Source organism: Struthio camelus, chromosome 2, assembly GCF_040807025.1.
Source record: "Struthio camelus isolate bStrCam1 chromosome 2, bStrCam1.hap1, whole genome shotgun sequence".
Taxonomy (NCBI): domain Eukaryota; kingdom Metazoa; phylum Chordata; class Aves; order Struthioniformes; family Struthionidae; genus Struthio; species Struthio camelus.
The window spans coordinates 106,422,757-106,443,256 of NC_090943.1; the positions used below are offsets into that span (position 1 = coordinate 106,422,757).

A 20,500-nucleotide genomic window follows, 5' to 3' on the forward strand; every position below is an offset into this window, starting at 1 on the left:
TTATTTCGTCCATGGCAAATTGGCCATGAGCCTTTTATCTAGAGAATGTTTTCTATCTATATTCACAATCTAGCTCTGTATTACTTTTAGCCTTAGAATTTTTCCAGCATGGCATCATAGTATAAGTAGTTTTTTTCAAATAAATTTCAGACATGAACATCAATCAGCTGTAACACTTCAGATGAAATTCTAAGCCCATATTTGGGCCTTCTTGCTTTGTCTCATTTTCCCTCTGAGCATCATTTAAGTGATACCGGGTTATTTCCCTGTTTGTTTAATAGTGATTTATACATAAACTGTGCCTTGCCACCAGGTGTCTGCAGAACTGGAGGCAGAGCAAAATAATCCTTTTTATTTTAAGATCACCACTGAAGTTAAACAGAATATTTAAATCTTCATCATCTGAATGCAAGTCTAGCTGAAAACATGCCACTGAGGATAGCTCCGTGCAGGGACAAGAGAGAAGGTAATATAAACAAGATTCTACAAGATTTATTATAGATATAAATACATGTAAACTTGTCTGCCCAAGTCCAGAAGGTTCTGCTCATTCCTTAGTCTAACAAATTGCCTACAAACTGCCAAGGACGTATTGCATAGGTAAGAGTTGAATGGTGGAGCCCTAAATATATTCCATTCACAAATACAGCTGTTCTTGAACTTTTACTCTCTCTCCTCCCATCCTCTCTTTTCCTTTCCTAGGATTAATAATTAGGTGATACTTTTCACCTATTGCATCAGGCCAGACTATGAGGATACCATTGAATCTACAGCAATACAGCTTGCCTTGACAAACAGAGAACTGGGAGATCAATTTATTTGAATAGCTAGAGCAAGATGAATGCCACCTCAGGTGATAGACAGGGAGAAGGCTTCCTTCGTGCTTTCTTCATGCTCAAGATCCCAGTTAGGCCACTTACTTACCCTAGACAAAACAGTCTTCTTGTTCTTCTCCTGCAGCACTGAGGGTGCAAAGAGCCCCTGCTCTGCATAAGGTTTATTAGGGAGCTCTCAGAAGTCATGAAAATAGCAGAGTCTGCTTGTCCACCAGCCTTTCCACCTTACAACGCCATACGAAGTGTTGCACGGCAGGTAGGCAGGCTGGAAAACAGCAAATCCAAGTGATAAGAGATGCTGGCTTGAGTGTACATACCGCGTTTGGTAATGCCCAGCTGGTGACAGCAGTGAAAAGGGGGACTTCTCAAGAGTGATAGGGAGCTATAATCAGAGCATTTTACAATGATCAGCATAGAAGAGAATTTGAAGCCCTTATTCCTAAATACCAGCCAGAATTAGTCGGGCTTTTTACTATCTAGCCAGCCAACATGTATAAGTCTCCCCAGAATTTTGACTACCCTATCAGAAATGTAATGGCAGATAATGTCTGTTCAATAAAACATTAGTCTTTACAAGGTTTCACTTAAGCTGAACTGAACTGAACACATTATTGTGAAAGCCTCTAGCCCTTAAAGATTTCCAATACATTTTCACAAAAGGTTGATAAAAAGTCTCAACTTTGGCTTATAGAGTGAAATGCAGTTAGCACCAGGTGTTTCAAATGTGCCTGGTAACTGTCAGCTCAGGATTGTTACGAAAACTATGAATTACCATGCAAAAGCACTGCAGAGTGATTACATTTAGAGTAATTATGGTAAAAAGTAATTAGGCAAAATAAGAAGAGCACGTAGCACCACTTTACTTCTCTAACAATGGCAATCTGTATGCCAGAGATTTTAATTATCTTTCTTAATCATCATAAGACCTTTTCAGGAGGTAGCCCACTTGTGAATTTACTTCATATACATGTTCAGATGACCATTTTTAGACTGAATAATAGCTTAGTTTTATATCAGCATAACTATCACACTACTGATCACAAAAATAAGGTTAAGAATGCTACCAGACTAAGGCCAGAAGGGCTCACTTCGATCAGCAAGTCTAAACACTAACATAAACTGTAGATTGTCTCATATGACCATCTAGGCCATATTTTGTGATTTAAATACATAAAATTTTTTGGAGAAACATCCAAATTTGATTTGAAGCAAGAGGAATATACTGCATTTATTGATTAAGCATTCTAGGGTTATGTACACCCACACTTAAAAAAAAGACTTCCACGTTATTCACAGATTTAACTGTTACAGCTTAACTCCACTCTACTGAATCTTGCTGGCTCATCCACTCATTTAAGAGTGGCATAGCATCAGGTATTTCTCTATTATCTGTATGGATACAGATGTATGTGATGTGATCAATTCACTTGTTCACCACATTCATCTAAGCTACATTACTGAAGTTCTGCACTTTTTTTTTTTTTTTGAACTTCAAACCTCCTTATTTGCAAACACCTGCCTGCAGAGGTGCTTCAAGTGACACAACCCAAGGAATTGCCATGTTCTGAATTCACAGTTCCAGAGGTTATGCAAGTTCTTTCAGTTACTCGGAGCTGAAGAATATATTTAATTGACAATTTCAAAATCTGCATTTTTCAGTACAATAATCAATTGTTAAGGTTTGCCTCATGTTCTTCATTCCTAAACATATGACTTCTCATTTTACTATATTAAAATTAGCAGTTTGCTTGTGCTAGATTTGCTGTGAAATTCAATGTAAAGGAATACTGTAAATATATGTCATTATTTATCACATCACCTATAAACATCACATCTACAAGCCACTAGCAAATATTTTATATTTTCTTTAACAGGATATTAATATTAAACTCAACTGGGCTAATAAATTCTCTACAGGTACTACAAAAAAATCTATGTATCTCAGCTTATTTATTACTAAAATATAAGTTTTAAATTTCTCAGCAAATTTTAAATATGGTTAAATGTTTACCAGGGAATGGAATAACCACGCAAAGGTATGTAGAGAGGGTACAAATTTCTCCAGGGGGAGAAAGCCACCCTCACAGAAATATTTCTGCAAATGAGACCTCAGTTTGAGTCCAGCAAATATATTTGCCCAATGTATCTACAAATGTCAAGTATGCATTACATATGCATATATAAATGACTGTTCCAGAACTGCGCATTTGTCTGAAATTGATAGATTAGTGTATTTTAAATATGTGCTATAACATTTACTTTTGCTTTTAAAAGTATATTTCATTAAGCATAAAACTGATTATATTCTGTTTTAACACTCATGTGGCTATTTACTGTATTGAATAGCAATAGTTCTCTGTTAATGTGATTCTACACAAAAACATACACCAATTTGACTACACCTTCCAAAAGTGGAGTCAAATACAGGCTTTCAAATAACAAAATAGGCTCCAATTTCACATCTTTGAATAAGGAAAAAACTAAAACTCTCCGAATAGATGAATGTGGCTCTGTTTCTCTCTTAAGCAAGACACAAATTTATGGAGATTTAAATTGAGCTTAAATAAGAAATATCATTGATTTCCACAAACTTCAATTGATTTATACCAGCCTGAATGCAAGAAGAATCACATGCCCTGCAGTTAAGTACAGGAAAATGAGAAGGTTTTTTTAAATGAGTTAAACTTTCATAAAGGTATTTTCAACCCACAATGACATCTGGCCACAAAACTCTTATTAGAGTATAGTGTACATAATTTTTTTCTGAAAGTTTTTCTGAGGATATTGCTTGTTTTTAAATATTACATAAACATTCTGTAAGAAAATCAATTTATATTTCAGCACATATTACATAGAGAAGCAGAGACGGTACAGATCTATTAAAAATCATTTTAAAACTCATGCAAAGTACAGTATATCTTAGAATGAGTGCATGTTACTTTACATCCATTCTACACCGAAACAAACACAGAATTTAATTTTCTCCTTTTTAACATGTGTACGTGTACTGAATACATAATATTAATACAAGCTCCGTAAGCTAGAAGCTGTCTTTTTCTCTGCTTTCATCCTCCCTCAAAATATAACAAATATCCTTATGTACAATGTAACACATCACACTGTGAAGCAGCCATGAAGATCATTACATGTAAAATAATACATTCACAAAGTTATCTAACATAAATCCCATCGCTTCCCACACAATGTGGCATTTAAAGGAAAATGAGTTTCACTGTAATATTTAATATACAAAGCTTAATGTTTATCTCCTGGAGATAGTGATGCTAGTTTTTAAAAGTGAGGACATAATAGGTTATGAAAACAATAAGATTAAGGTGTTAAGAAAGCAGTTCATGTGTACAAAATGAAAATGAATACAAAGCTTGAAGGATCATAACTTAAAACATTTCATTAAAATACCTTATCTTGCCAAAAAAAAAAAAGATTTTTAAAATCTATGTTGTTTTTTCAAAGCTTTAAGTATAGAAAAACACTTCAGAAGTATTTGTGAATAATCTTGAGCGGATTTCATCATACAAAATATTAACAGAATGTTAAGTTTGCAGATTGTAGAACTTAATCACAAAATTAAAGTTTGCTCCTTACACAATCATAATCCATTTCACATATTATTTCCATGCAGTTTTGTCACATATTTATAGTTTGTTGTAGCATGTGATTTATTACCGATCTTAGACAGAAGAAAGAAATATTAGGAAATTCTGCACTTCTGGATACAAGAAAGAAAATTTAGGAAATTCCAAATTTGTTTACATTTATATACATTTTGTATTTATCATAAATGTTTAGTAAATACTCTTGACTGAAAACTGTGTAGTTCAATGATTCACCTAAAAGCAGCCATTAAGCATCAGCTTCTTTTTAAACTAAAATTGATTGGTTAAATGGGTGATATAACTACCTATGAAGTTAGCACAGCTGAATGTATAGGCCAGCAAGTCCCATCACTTTTCAAGGCGTTTTCACTTGATGAATATGTTGGCTAAGGGCTGTTTAATTTTTTTCAATTTGCATATGAATCCTAAATCTGGTTTACATATAGCAGTGCATAGTACACATACCATTGCACACTTACATTCTGGGTGATGCAAAACACATTAAAAGCTGTATTAGTTGAAGAGCACGGTTGTGTAATATGGTGTACAGTCGTCAGTCTTAATCAGGGTTAATGTTAGCTCATAACGCCTACTCACAAATGGCCAGGGCTAATGTTGCACAAATAACCTTGACACAATAATTTCTTGATCTCTTCAAACATTAATTCCAATGTTCTCTCGATACAGTGTTTAAACAAGATTTCTGCAACTTTTTAAGGCAAAAAATAGTTAAAAAAAACATGAGACATTCTGCAACATAAAAAACAAAACTGACTAGAAACCTACTGCAACGTCCTAGCACAACCTCCTTCAGAAGACAGAAGGAACTGAGCTCATTTCTACAGATTGCCAACAAACGTGCAAGGAAGGAGGCCCTTTCATATTCGCATGAGGCGCTGCAGAAATGCTACCTCTCTGTCACTTTGCCTCTTCCCTTCCGTCCACTCTGCTGAGAAAACTATGGAGAGCAAAGGCTTGTTCTGAGTTTCTCTGCTAAAATGCATTTTTAAGATAGAGTAAACAATTCCTACTATTTAACCTGATGAAATATACAACTTCTATCATCAATATTGAAAGTGCACAGTATATTTTAAACTTCTAGAGATATTGTGAAAGACTGTACAAAGAGGCAGCATTTGTATACATACAATAAATTTTTAGGGAATTTATAAATAAACACGTAACTAGCAGCTTCTATTTGGGAACCCTAATTCTCTTAATTTAAGTCCCAAACAAATTCAAGTGTGTACTTTATTACACACATGTGCCTTGCTGTAGTTAGTGAGAATTTGAGGAAATGCCCCTTGTGCCTTTCTTTTGGTACTGAATAATATTTTCTCACTAATACAATAGTTTGAAATTCAGTGCGCGTATTTATCTTCCTATCAGTGGAGAATTCAGCCCTAACCAGTGAAATCTCTCTCTCTCTCTCTCTCTCTCTTTTTTTTTTAACTTCACTCTACACTGAAATTACCATTGCTGGTTACAAACACATAACAAAGCATATTAAGGTAAACAAGTGAGGTGAAACCCTTGCTTCTCCCTCCCACAAGGAACAGGAATCACTGTCAACAAGCTCAGAACTTAAAAGCAGATCCCTTCAGTTGCAAGGGATCATTATATTCAGCCCCTGATTTCTCTGCCCAGATGAGCCATGCTTCTGGCACAACATCTCCCTGTGCAACTGTCCAGCTACACAAGGATTAGACACAGTTCACAGCATATGTTAACACAGTGTCTACATTAACATCTCTCTGTGTCACAGCTAGATATGTAAACCCTTCATAGAGACACTCATTAGGATAAGTGTTTCAGTGAGGAAATTGAGCCTTGGAGTGTGAGCTTTTTCTTAGAGTTTACAACAAGGATATCCCATGAATATAATGAGCAAGTGAAACAGAGTTACCTGCACCGTGAGGCTTCAAACCAATCCTACCATTTTTTACAGGTGTTCCACCTTTCCAAAGAAATCTCCCCATCTGTTTCGGGAGCAGTCTTTCTTCTATGACTCCTCTGAAAAGTGAGGTGGAAGTTTTAGTCATGCTGTTGAGCAGCGCCAGGTCCTTTCTGCGGTCCTCTCCCACCCCTTCATCCTTAAAATTTCAAACTGATGAAGCCCTGTTACTGACCACCAAGCATCTTTGTTTAAAATCATCTAACACTAAGAAACAAAGCCTTTTCCGCATGAAACAATCAACTTAGCGTCTTAACTTTATATAGTTCTATATTTACATTATAATGTTTTACTTATAGTAGTAAGACCAGAAGCAATTTTTAAATAGGAAAAAATGAAATTTTCCAAGCTGCAGGATCACTTAATATAAATTATATAAACTATAAATTGAGCTGAAGTCTGTTAGTGCTCTAATAAGGTTGCTGAACAGTAGTACAAGACCACATTACATTTAGTTGGCCCTAAAACTTTTCTGCAGAAAGCTATTGTATGCAGGTCTCTGAAGTTATTTGTTTTATTTTTTCAGTGAGAAAAAATCAGAGATTGAATGAAATCAAAAATATGGATTTTTAGCATTAAGGGTGGCATGAACTCATACAGAATTGCCAGATTTTGCATTTTTTAATTACATAGCTGATCTGTGAAGACTAAATTTGTATTATAAGCTCTGAAAAATCTGAACGCACAAATAAACTTTAATATTGCTCTATACTGTGTTCCCTAACCTCAAACCTAATCCAGAAAGTAGCTTCCTGCACAGATGAGCCTTTCCTCTCCAACTTTCTAACGGAGCTTTTTCATATATTTTGTGTTTGCAGCAATAACATCATGCTACTTCATATGAAAAAATGCATGAAATAGCATGTATTCAGTATTATTTTAAGTAGACACGGTTGACATGTGACTCAACATTCTCATGTGAACTAAACCTCAGTAATTTAATGATTGATTAGATTTCTCAAATAACCCCGTAGTTATCTTCCACCAGTTTGAACTTTTTTTTTAAAGTAAGTCCATGGAGAAAAAAGAATCCTGCAGAGCATCTGACTGACACTATTCAACGTCTTCATCAATAACCTGGACAAGGAGACAGAACGTATCCTCAGCAAGTTTGCAGATTACACCAAAATGGAGGTGCAGTGGTGGACCCACTGGAGGATAGGGCTACCTTTCAGAGGGGCCTTGATAAGCCGGAGGAATGGGACTACAGGTGGCAGAGGAAGGTCAAAAATAGCAAATCCAAAGTCCTGAAACTTGGATTGGGACTGACTGGGTGCAATTCTGCAGAAAAGTACAAGTTCTGCTTGTAAATAAAAAGTTAAATATGAGCCAGCAGTGTACCCTTGTAGTGATAAACCACGTACTGGGCTGTATGAGCAAAAATCAGCCAGCAGGTAAGAGCAGTGATTAGTCCCCTCTACTCAGCTCATGTTAGGTCACACTTGGAACACAGTGTCCAGTTTTGAACATCCCAGTTCAGAGGGATGATGGATAAGGCCAAGCAAGTCCAATGGAAGGCCACCAGTATGGCTAGGGGGCTGGAGCACAGTAATTGAGGAGAGACTGAAGGAACTGCATTTGTTCAGCTTGGACAAGGCTGAGGGAAGATTTTAACTGCTGTCTTCAGTTATGTCTTGGTTAGTTATTGAAGACAGTCCAACTTTTCTCAGAAGTGCACAGGGAAAGGACAGAAGGCAATGGTAACAAGGTGCACAAGTTGAACGTGATAAGGCACTGGCACAGGTTGCCCAGAAAAGCTGTGAAATCTCCATCCTTGGACATTTTCAAAACTTGTCTGGGAGACTCATCTCCGAGGTCAACCCACCTTTGAGATGACCTCGAGGTTCCTTTCAAATTAAATTATTCCGTGATTCTATGAATCTCTAAAAAAAAGCTATAAAAATTTAAAAGCATATCTGACTCCAGCTAAGACTAATGGAGACACTCCATCAACTCAGATGGGAAACACATCAGGTGTTCTCAAAGGTCCTGCAAGGCTGTTAGCACATGTGACTGAGTGCTCTTCTGCTGTTTCTTCAGAGGTTTACCACTTCAAGACATATGAGGAACTGATAAAAACTTGATAAAATTGCTCATGTTATTTAAGAATTTATAGAATTGGACCATTTGTATTCTTTGCACTGACTTAAATCCATCCTTTTTAATTTTTCCAACTTAGAACTATACGATATCAAAGCCCTCTTAGAATTTGATATGTAATACCATTTTTAAACACTTAAATGATTCCTGGAATTTCTTCATGAAATCGAATAATTTAAAGTATATGTAGATATTGCACATTAAAAACTATATCTCTATCTTGAAATCTTTAAATAAACAAAACATACATACATACACACATGAACGCAACACCTAAAGAAAACCTTCCCTCAGGGAGACATGAATCTTCATTTCAATATAACTGCACACTTCAATAGCATACACAAAGGTTTTATGTATGCAGTTAGGCAAAGCATGTGAAGGAGAAAAAAGTCCATCATTACTCGGTACGTTACATTAAAAAGGCAGTTAAATAGATGAAAAAAAGCAGCATTTCCTCTCTAAAGCAATTGCCTTAAGTTGTACACAAGTCATTTCAATGCAGAAGCAGAGTCCATGCTTACTTCAAATGAGAAAAAGCATTGTCAAAACAAAATCAGAAGAGAGAACAAGTTTTAGATGTGATTTGATATCTGAATATTCCTCCCTGAAACCACAGTACTATACAATATTTGTTATCTTCAAGACAGAAAATTTAGCTATCTCTTCACCTCTATGGAGTAAGATGTCAGAAAATTCAGTTCAGAACTGCACAACTACTTGTCCATATTAATGCATCTTTCTTCATAGACATGGATGGTGTACATTGTATTTGAATGTTTATTCATTATATGATTAATGAATAAGAATATAGACGTATTACCAACATTTTTTCAGAAATATCTTTCAAAGTTCCAAGAGCTTCATTTGATGAAGACATCTAAGACGCAAAGGATCAACCCAGTTATCTTTCAAACTGGTTTCACAAAGTTTTGCTACAAACACAATTTCAGTAAATTAAATACCAATTATCAAGGTAAAGCTGAAGATAAAGCTCATTGTGCTTTGTTTTCTAGAAGTCTAGTTCACACAAATGAAAACGCAACATACAGCACTTTAAGTTCACACATGTGTACAGTTGGTAGATGGCGGTGTATCTATCCGACTTTTATTTTCCTTAGCATCATTCAGAGGTGAATCATTACCTATCTGGCATTTGAAGACTTGTTTGTAGGCCTTCCTAAAATTTTCAGAAAGGAACGCGTATATAATTGGGTTCACAGAAGAATTGCTGTAAGCCAGGCAGTGTGCAGTTACTCTGAAGAGGAATGAGGCTTGAGTCAGTGGGAAAACTCCAAATTCAGCCCAGAGATGAATCACATGATGTGGCAGCCAGGATATGCCAAAAACCACTACCACCACCAACACAGTCTGTGCTGTCTGAAACAGGGAAAGAAAACAAAACATAGATAAGCACAGACATAAACACTTGAAGGACCAGCTGTAAACCTGCTTTAAAACCATAATTTGTAATGGTTGTAAGCATTATTTGGTTTTATGAGAAACATACTGAAAGAGAATATACTTTTGAATACTTATCAATAACTTTACTCCGTTACTTATATGCACTTTATTTTGCACAGTGAACTACTTCAAAAAGGATTTAAGCCTTGAAAATTCCAGAGTAAGCAGGAAAGGTATAATTTTGCTCAGAAATAAGGGCTGACGTTCATGATTCCCTGCACAATATCCTAGGCTTTTCCGAGGTGGGCATAAGCTTGACATAATAAAATGACAATATGGGTCTTTGGGATATCTAATCCAAATCTAATGAGCTGTATTTTAAATCGGTGCACAAGGATTTTTGATCAGAATTTAAAGAGGGCTCTATTGTACACGAAGGCAGTTAAGTGAAGTAATTCATTCTTTGAAAGAGCTTAAAAACAGTCAGACTGATTTTGTTCAAGTGTCTAAACAAGGAGCAGAGACTTTTTTGAAAGTACCCCTATTAAGAATAAAATTTCTGTGATGGAGTCATACGACAACATTCTAGGATGCAACTAGGAAAAATGACAGAAGTTAGAAGCCTGAAATTTTTGGCTACTGCATATTAGTTTTGACAATCTGGAAACTGAAGATGGCCACCAAAGACTGAATTTAGAAAACTGTAAGATAAAGACTAAAATATCCTAAATGCTGCCTCCTGACTCCATTCTTACGATTTTCACAAGGAAGGGCATTAATTTCATTAGATATATTATGACAGCTAGAAAATTAGGAGAGAAATTTCAGGTCTTGTACATATTTCTCCAAGGCACAATGGAGATGAATTGTCAATGTTTTATTTACCTTTTATTTAGTTCTTCAGAAAAAACAGTTAGTGCTTTGTAATTCTCAACAAATTAATACCTATTTCTCTAACAGGCACCCCTTTCCACTAAATCACTCACCCAATACAAGCCTAAGATTAATTTCAAAGTATATTTTGTCATGAACTATTATAATTACTATATTAACACTTTACAACATAAGTTGATTTTTCAGGTAACTTAGTCGCTTCTTCATAGGCAAAACTAACTCATAACAGTGGCCATGGAGTGATACCAATCTCAGTGCAGGGAATGCCCAGACTTTTTGCTAGGTTATTGAACCTGATCTATAGTTATGTGAACTGATTTACGCCTGGTGATCATTCAAACTGACCTATCTAATCACAATATGACTTCTTACAGAAAAAAGGTTCAATTTCTATGACAACAGGACAAATAATTGATATCAGACATTGTTGCTGGTTTTGATGCTGTTTTTAACAAACATGAGTTAGGTCTTAGGATCAGAAACTTACTCTTTAAGTAAAGAATGTTTTGTGCTTTTTGTTTGGTTTCTGAACTTATGTATGCCCCATCAGTCTTGGACATACCTGTAATGCTTTTCTCTGCAATATGTAAGTTGGTTCATAAGTTAGATCGGACTTTTATTTGCAATTTCAAGATTTAGCACTTAGAGAAATGCTCAGATATTTCCAATCTGACAACATCACACCTGAGAGGAGAGATGGCAATATATAGACCACCTTTGAAAACTACACTTTTGGCCTGGATAAGATTAATTGCATATACATGTATGTTAAACATTCCACTGAATCCGGGACATACTGCTTTAAATTCTAGGAATTAAAGTGTATTAACTAGGGGTTTTTTTCAAGAATTAGAGAAGGCATAAATAATAGATCACTTATTTGCTGATGAGTCCATGTATATCTCATTTACATTGCAGAGAGTCTTCATTGCCATATGGTAATAGTGATCAGATCAAATGAAAAGCTGTAGCCTTAGGGCTTTTTCTGACTCCACGTTCATAAACCGAGAAGTTAGTCAAATGATTACTGTGGTCAAATCTCCCCAAAAATCAAAATCATATTATATTGTCTGACAAATTCACTACATAAACACATATTTCAAATATTGTTCTAAGTTGCAAAGCTGATGTTCTGGTTTAAAGACCTTTCACAAATCTGCTTGTACCCAAGACTTAAATCTTGAACATGAGAGAGTAAAAAAGATTTTATGGAAGATAGTAGAAGAATTGCAGAGTCATGAAAGTCTCTTCTTAGGCTCCTATCACAAAGTATGATAATCCTCATTTGAAAGCCTCATCATACAAGCTAGAAATTCTTCACTAAAACATTAAACTAGTTTAAAAAAGCATTTACAGGATAAGAAAAAGTGCTGTTGAGCCAAAAGAAACATTTATATCAGAGTCAGGTAGTCCCTTAATGTCTAAATTTCAGATGCCCCAAAGTCCAAAACACACTGATTTCAGGTAATAGCTTGACCCATTGTGAGGTGAATTCAGATCAGAAAAGACTCCAGTTCTGCTAGGTTCAGGGAGACACTGAGTATGTCATTAAATACGTCGTTTCAAATCCTTCTCTCCTTTACATCGTTGGCAACAAGCAATATAGTATCAAATTAGCATACCCATAAAACTAAAATATAAACGAATAGGAAATAGTAATGAAAGCAATCTACCTTTTTCTTGGATGCTTCTGACTTCTTTGACATGTTTCTCAACTTTTTATGCAGATGATTAAGAACCTGAAAAGATAAATTTGCATCTTGTATTTCACCATTTTCTAGACTTCATAAAACATATTTTTACAGTATGGCTCTAGTACTCCATGAGTTGCTTACAAACACTGATGATCCAGTTTACACATACCTAAAGTGCATGCTATAAGATCCAAAGGAATTAAATATGTGAATCTGTGTGAACCAACAAATACGGAACACATCACAATTTAATTCTTATCTAAAAATACAGAAGTATCACATAACAAATATATATTACAATGAACAAGGCAATAAATGGAAACCTATCCTGCAACTAGAATTAGCAATCATTCTTCTTTCATAAAAATGTCAGCGCTTATTAATTTAGACTGACTTTTATTGCATGTAATACACGAAGTGTATGTTTTGAGTCAGAGCTTTTCTGAATAATTTGCTTTGTTCAGATGGATATTTGGTTAACACAATCAGGATGTTAGTCCTATTTTTCAGAAAAAAGCCTGATCTTTTAAAAATAATTTATATATATATATATATATTTTTTTTTTTTTTTTTTTTAATATGGCAAAATTACCTGTCATCCAACAATGAGGTCCAAATTTTAACGTAGACTTAAGATTTTGGATAGTGGATATCAGGAACATGTTCTGCTTTATCCGTAGCTACCATTAACTGAATTTAATATACAAATGGCATGACTTGCATGTACAAAGAGGTGGGGAATATGTTCTTCAGCTGAACATGTTTGACAAGTTGTAAACCATATAGTATCAAAAATTGAGATATTTAATTAAACTCAAGGGTTTAATTAAAATCTGATAAGAGGAAATTTTTATATATAAAGTAGAGTCAGATTATAGAGTTCAAAGTTCCATGATGATGATATTAGTTACACTTTACACAGTTCAAAGATAAATTGAGAACAATCAGCAAATGAGATCATCCAGAATTAAAGCAAATATGCATTTTAAAAATTTTTGAAGGAATATAACACTAAATTTTAGGGCTTAAAGGCAGACTTCATGAGGTGGGGAAGAAGGTAGAAATTCTCTTTTATCATTCAGGGAAGTTTTCTCTGTTTTATTCTGAATGCCTGGCTATCCACTACCAGGACAGGGTACCACATAAGACAACCTACAGATTTGATCCCATCGTGGCATTTATAAGTCTTAGAAACATACATAATGTGTTAAAATAAAACAGGATAGTATTTGTGAATGATTGCGGCTCACCAGTGAATTCTGTTTTTAAGTTACTGCTCTCACCTACCAAGGAATCACAAATAAAAATAAACTGACTTACTTGTAACATAGCTTACATTAGAAATACAGTTCATTTCTGCATGTCTCAGACCTGCATACATAATCCCACTCTCTATTCGGAAACACTATTCAGGCTGCTACCTGGCAAACCTGAACTGGTTTTCTCTGAGAAGGTCTGGCTTTGGCTGGACCCTTCTTCCTTGTCCATGAGGAAGCAGACCAGAAGGAAAGGGCAGAAGAGCCCGCAAGAGAGGCAGGAGTCAAATGACCAAGGAGACAATCCTCTGGCTCTGACACTCTTCATTCTCCTGCTGTCATTGTGCAAGTGACAGCTGAATTACTCTAGCTTATGAGTGAAAATGTAAAAACAAAAAAGAGCATGGGAGAAAGACAGTGAAATTCGCTTCCCATCGCTGCTGCTTTACCTAACATGCATACCCTCTTCACATAACTTAAAAGAAAAGGCTGTTTCTATTGGACTTCTCCAAAACCCATCTTCTGCCCTGCTCTCAACTATACTGTACTCAGAGTCCAATACTAAAGTTGAATAAACTTTTCCTAAAAGCTAGAACTGCAAAATTCTCTTTTAAGGTTATAAGCATTCTTTTGCTGTTGTTCTGAAACTTTTGTCTCACGTTTTTGCATGGCATCTCTCTCTCCCCACTCCAAAGGAAGATACAGTAGTTAAAGCTGTTATTTTTGATATTTTGTGGGGTTGTGAAGATTTAGATGATAACCTTCCAGTGAATCCTTCTCAACTTTTCCTCTTCTGGGTTATATACATATTTCATAAAATAAATACGTGCAGCCTCTACAGTGAAAACATTCTAGCTCTGCATGGTAGTATACCAGATGGTATGCAAACCAGCAGCAAGAAACATAGGCAGAATTTAATTATCTATCAACAGCAGTGCAACAGTACTCAGAGACCAACAGAAAAGCTGTGGAGGAATATTAAGGGTTGTGTTTGTGTACAAACACTACAAGGCCAATTAAAGGCCCCTCTGCTCACAGCCCTGGTCGAATTATTTCTTCGCTGGGCCAGTGAATAATCTAGTGTTCCTCCAGTAGCTGTTGTCACTTCACCTAAATGAATAATAATTCTATATTTCTATATGTGCCAATTTTTCTTGTCTCACACTGTTCCTCAAAAGAATTTGGCACATGCAACTCACAGAATGAAATACTCACCTTGCCAGGATACAGTCTTTTCTAATGATGTCTCATATCTTAATTCAGCTCTGTGGAAAAATTAACTCTTTAGAGGAAGCTTTTCTAACTGCACTTTTCACATACCTGTTGATGAGAGATCATATTTGGCTCTCGGAAGGAATAGCTTTTCTTTTTTCTGGAGATAAGGACAGAGTTCTGCGGGAAGAGAGCTATGCTCTTGTGAAAGAGGATGTCAGAAGACTTGTACGATCACAGAAATAAAAGGAGTTCCATGCTGGTGCAAACTGCACTACCAAAACTACCACTGATCCCATTTGGGAGGCTTTTGATTTTGCCTACAAAGGGGCCATTATCTATTTGGGGTTTTTTGCAGTTGTTGGGGACTACCTTCAGGGGGTTTGAGGATTACAAATAGACCCCAGAGCAAAGACTGAGGGACTATGACCAAATCAGGATGAAAAGGGGATTTTTCAATAAGGGAAGGAAAAAGAAAAAAAGAAAAAAAGCTTCAAGTATCTGTGTCTATTCATGCTTGAAGCATCTGTACCTATTCCTATATGTCAATTAAACAACATAAAAGTTTGAAATCTACACTGTTTCAAAGCAAGATATATAACCATTCCACTGACTACATCTTCATTATTCATTAGTTTATCCATTTAAAATCATGCATCAGGAAACCCTATCCAAGCTCATTATCTAATAAGAATGAACTGCTTGTTTAACAGAGCCATAATGTGAGCATTACATTCTAAACCAAAATTTATAATATGAACCTGATTTAAATTCAAGTGCCATTGCCTGCAATCCATTTGTAAGTCATGTGGCTACTTTTATTGTCACAACAGATCTTTCACCCTCCTCCATTTAATAGTGTTGCTAATGTGTCACAGCCTTTTCCTTTTCAGTGTAGATAATCACCCTCCATTAAAATTTTGTCTCACAGTAAAATTTAAGATATAATATCTTAGGCTAAGAACCATATAAGCTTGTGTTTAATGTCGAGGGCCCTGCTTTTTATGACTTATTTTTAACCAACTCTATAAATCATACATGACTTTCATGAACTCAGAATGTTAAGACCAATTGGTAGCAATGGAAGCAAATTTTCTCTAGCATTTCTGTATTTCTTAAGGTTAAAAAAAAAGCTATGAAATTTTTAACATTATACACCTATAAAAGGAAATTATCTTCACCATATAACTATTCCCAGGATTTTCAAAGTTTGCTAACAATTTTAGGTGCCCGATCTACAGGCCTGCAACAGGCTGGACTCAAGGAGTAAAACCTCATAGCTGGGATTCAAAAGCAGAGACACCCAAAAGCAGAGACACCTTGCATTACCCTGACAGATGACAGCTGTGAATCTTCTATCACTTTGGCCTTTAAAAACGGATAACGGAACACACGTTACAGCAGTGTTACAAAACACACACAAAAAGTCAGGAAGAATAAAAAAAAATTGAATATCATGACAAGCCATTTCAGACTGTCTATGGTATGCAATGTTGTGAGTAACCCAATAATCACTGTTCCTCTAGCTGGAGGAGTAATCTTTTAAAGGGTAGTTCTGTGAGCACTCAGGCCAATGAAAGGTGATTTCTTATAAATTAGTATTTTCTTGACTGCGTGTTCCCAAAGTAAAGTTTCTCCTACACTAGCAGGCAATACATAAGACCCCTTTCCTGTATGGCTTGCCTGACGTTTTGTAACATCTGAATGCAAACTGATTCTCCTTAAAGAAAAAAGAAAATGGATAGTCTTTGTCTTCTATGCAAACTCCTCTTTTCACACTACTAAGGAAACATCATTCCTTCTGATATTTCCATTCCTCTGTCCAAATTTGTTTGAAATTGACCCATAATTGTTTATGGTAGAGAGGAGATAGATAGCTGTACACACACCATACAGAGCATGGTGTCATGGATCTCTGCCTTAAGAATGCATCATGTGGCATTACCAGCTCTGATTTTGTGGGAGGACAGCTCTTCCAAACACCCATCACTCTTTCAGGATTTCCCTAATTTGTAACACTATTGTTGTCTACTGCAGAGAGATCCCAGTAAAACACGAATCTCTCCTAACATAATTTAAACAAAGAGAAAGAGAGAAAAGGAACTCAGCTCCCTATTAGAGTGCCTAAAAATACGAGACTTTCAGAACTGAAAGTTCAATTTCAGTTTGCTTGTTCAGGAAAATGAACTACCTTAAAAGAGCCTGGAAAAGGAAGTATGTTCAAATAGAGAACTGCATCTTTCCTTTGTCTAAATCTACTTTATCAGAAGATTGTGTTATTTAGCAGACCTACCATTCACGAAAATCAGCCAAGTCCATAAGAAACTAATGCATTTATCTTTATAATACTTCTGAGGCTGCTGCACAGCTATCTTTTCACCCTGCATGCATTGAGCAGTCAAAATATCTAGTATACTTCATAGTGTTTTAGTGATATCGATAAAAGCTCACAGTGACCACTTTGCTGGAGACCTCTCATAGTAGCAATGACTTTGACAAATTCAGAACTCTAGCTCTGATTTTTGATTGCCATCATCCTTAATTTCTTCCTCACTTCTGCCCAATGTGCCAAAATATTGCAGCTGGAGATTTGCCAGCGGCTCTTAATGAGGGCAGGAATGAGCCTTTATGCAGAAGATGAATGCCTTCAAGACCATTCTACAAGCCACATATTTTATTGATCCAAAGGGGACAAGACGATATGTCCTAGAATTTCATTCAGTTAGGTTGGATCTTCCAGCTTGACGCCGTGGCAAGCAGGATCATACATACCAACTCAAAACATGTCAATCCTTAGACCAAGCAGGGGTGAGATCCTAGTCTGGTGGCAAATTAAGAATTAGATTTTAGCTGCAACTTCTATTGACCTTGATCTTATTAACGTACTCTGGGTATGCATTTCGTATTTAGGATTTTCGTTAAATTATATATATTCGTATTAATAAGAAAACATCTGCTTTTCTATGAGTGCACTGTAAGAACAGGGTGTGTTTTGCTTACTAAGTTTATATTTTGTTTAAGCTTATTTAGGCTGGTGCTCTAAGCTGAAAATGAAGATGTCTTGGCTTTTAAAAATGTAAATAGGAATTCTTAATGTTTGAAAAGCTTTTCTTTCCTACATTTAGTAATAGTTTCAATATTTTCTTAAAACACTGTGATGATCTAAATCTACAGGAATAGTCTCTTCCCTCACACTACTCACAGTCACATTCACTACTGCAGATGAGAAGCCTGTCCCTTCACTCAGAGGAACTGGAATTCCATTTCTATATGAAAACTGGATTTCCCCCCTTTCTCTTTTTGCCAGGTCGCACTTGTTTCATTAGAAAGATTAGAAATGTTATGCTTTGAATTCTGCATAACTCAAAGTTTCAGCAATGCAGAGTTATATGTCATTCTAGCCTTAATTGCTATATCACAGTTAAATTGACATATGAACAGAACATAAAATTATTCATTCAGATTAAACACGAAAATATTACTAAACAAATTAAAACTAATTTGCCAATTGAAGAACTGACTTCTCAACACGTAAGTAGTTCTTATTTGCCAGAGCAGACCTTTCATCTTAAACGTGGATTACTTCCACGACTACAGATAAACCCTGCTACTAGAGGGCTGATAGAGGGATGGTCCAGGAGGATCTCTGCATAAGTCTGTGCTCTACATCCGATCTATCCGCAAGGGATAGAAGCTGCACTGAAGGCTGCAATTAACAGTAACAGAGAACATGACTGTTTGCTGGAGCAGAAAAGTCCTTACGTAGCCTCATTCAGGCACTCTTATTTATTGTTTTTTCCTACTTGGGTCACTGCTTCCTAGCACTACCTGCCCATACTGGAGGCAGAGGTAAATCTCCCATCCCCTTCACCTGGGGCAAGATGGAGCTCACAGGGACCAGGTAGCATGGTGTGCTTGTTGCTCTAAACACGTTGACTGGATCAGCCCAAATTGCTGGGTTTGTTCTACTTTTTAAGCGCGTTGCATTTTAAGGAATCACAATGCTTTGTTTGAAGCCTGAACAACTTGTTGCTTGGCTGCACTTTACTTAAGTTTAACTCCTTATACACCACAGCAAGAAAACAAAAGTTGTGTTCACAGAGAAAGCAGCAGGGCACTGGGGCTTCTTAACACTTTGAGCCACAGAAATCTGGCAAAGGGTACCCTGGCATTTGGCTGCACAACGCTTGCCCCAGCACAACCCCTGTCCTCACTGTTCTGTTGCCCTGCCAACATATGTGTCCCCCCATCCATCCCTCAGCCATAACACCTGCTCTCACCCCTTGCACCACAAACTCCCCCCATCCCATTGCTTCACACCACTGTTGGCACTTGACAGCACCCTGTCCCTCCACATCCCCAGAGATGTTACACATTAGGATTGGGCTCCAAGGAGACCCATCACCTCAGCCCCCCACCAACCCCCCATTTTACATACCCCTGGCCCCTACCCGCCTCACCCCACCTTGGCGTAGCAGAAGGAGATGAGCAGCAGCGGGAGCAGGTAGCCAAAGACAAACGTACAAACCACGTAGACCTTCTTGTGGTGTGGGTTAGGCCACTGCTCCCAGCAGAAGGTCTGGTTGCTGGCATCACGGTGGAAGAGGCGCTGGTGGTGTGCCACGGGCGAGGCCATGGCAAAGGAGAGCGCCCAGATGAGCCCCACGCCCAACAGCGCATTGCGGGAGACACGCAAGGCCGAGGAGCGCCGGGAGTGCACGATGGCCACATAGCGGTCCACGGACATGGCTGAGAGTGTGAAGATGCTCACCAGCATGGAGACTGTGAAGAAGTAGTGGATGAACTTGCAGATGAAGGCACCCAGCACCCAGGTGGGCAGCACGTAGACAGTGGACTGGAAGGGGATGCAGAAGAGCAGGTAGGCCAGGTCGGCGATGCTCAGGTTGAGGATGAAGATGTTGGTGGTGCTGCGCGGCTTGCCCGGCTTGCTCCGCGCCAGCACCGTGATCACCAGTGAGTTGCCCAGCACCCCCAGGGCGAAGATCAAGCCGAAGACGATCAAGGTGATGAAGTTCTCGATGCCGATCCCGAAGAGGGGCTTGCCTTCTGCCTCCGGCAGCCCCGAGAGGTTGAACTCCCCGCGGGGCGGCTCTGCCTCGGCGCCGGAGCGGTTGAGGGGCGCCGCCGGCGGCTCCCGCAGCTCCATGCTGCTCTGCAAAGTTGGCGGAGGCGGAGAGCGAGGACGCCGCTGCTGGGCACCGGGCACCCGCCGCCGCCGCCGCGGGGGCGGTCGCCACCCGCCAGCTCCGGGGCCCCGCGGCCCCCCGCGGGCTCCCCCCGCCGCTCGCAGGCTGCGCGCTCCGCTGCGCGCCGCTGGCCGCGGGCTCGTCCCTTCCGCGCCTGCCGCCGCCGCCGCCGCCGGCCGGGGGAGGCGCTCCGGCCGCGCCGCCGGGCCCCGCGCGCCGCCGCCCCCGGCCCGCCCCGCGGAGCGGCTGCGCCTCCGCGGCTGCCTCCGCGCTGCTTGCTTGCGGGGAGGAGAGCGGGGGAGGGCGGGCTTTTCTTTTTGTTTCTT

General features: G+C 38.1%; 1 protein-coding gene across 2 annotated transcripts; it reads right to left on the reverse strand.

Annotated features, from left to right (window-relative positions):
* Positions 1-3,648: 3,648 nt before the first annotated feature.
* GALR1 (galanin receptor 1) lies at positions 3,649-20,145 on the reverse strand. Of its 2 annotated transcripts, XM_068932011.1 has the most exons (4): positions 19,433-20,145; positions 12,479-12,544; positions 9,653-9,887; positions 3,649-6,466 (listed from the first exon to the last, which is right to left on the reverse strand). In XM_068932011.1, exons 1-4 carry the CDS (start codon positions 20,132-20,134, stop codon positions 6,456-6,458), a joined length of 1,014 nt encoding a protein of 337 aa, XP_068788112.1. In that variant the 5' UTR covers positions 20,135-20,145; the 3' UTR covers positions 3,649-6,455. The 2 variants fall into 2 exon arrangements, with proteins under 2 accessions (XP_068788112.1, XP_009679998.2); XM_009681703.2 differs by having other exon boundaries at positions 3,649-9,887.
* Between the last annotated feature and the right edge of the window lie 355 nt (positions 20,146-20,500).

What these genes read in the sequence shown, in the direction of transcription:
- GALR1 (XM_009681703.2), bottom strand. Translation starts at nt 20,134, where the DNA reads ATGGAGCTGCGGGAGCCGCCGGCGGCGCCCCTCAACCGCTCCGGCGCC. An exon ending in TCTCCTTCTGCTACGCCAAG is followed by an intron (nt 12,545 to 19,432) that starts GTGGGGTGAGGC and finishes TTATCTTTTCAG; the next exon opens with GTTCTTAATCATCTGCATAA. An exon ending in CAGAAGCATCCAAGAAAAAG is followed by an intron (nt 9,888 to 12,478) that starts GTAGATTGCTTT and finishes TCCCTGTTTCAG; the next exon opens with ACAGCACAGACTGTGTTGGT.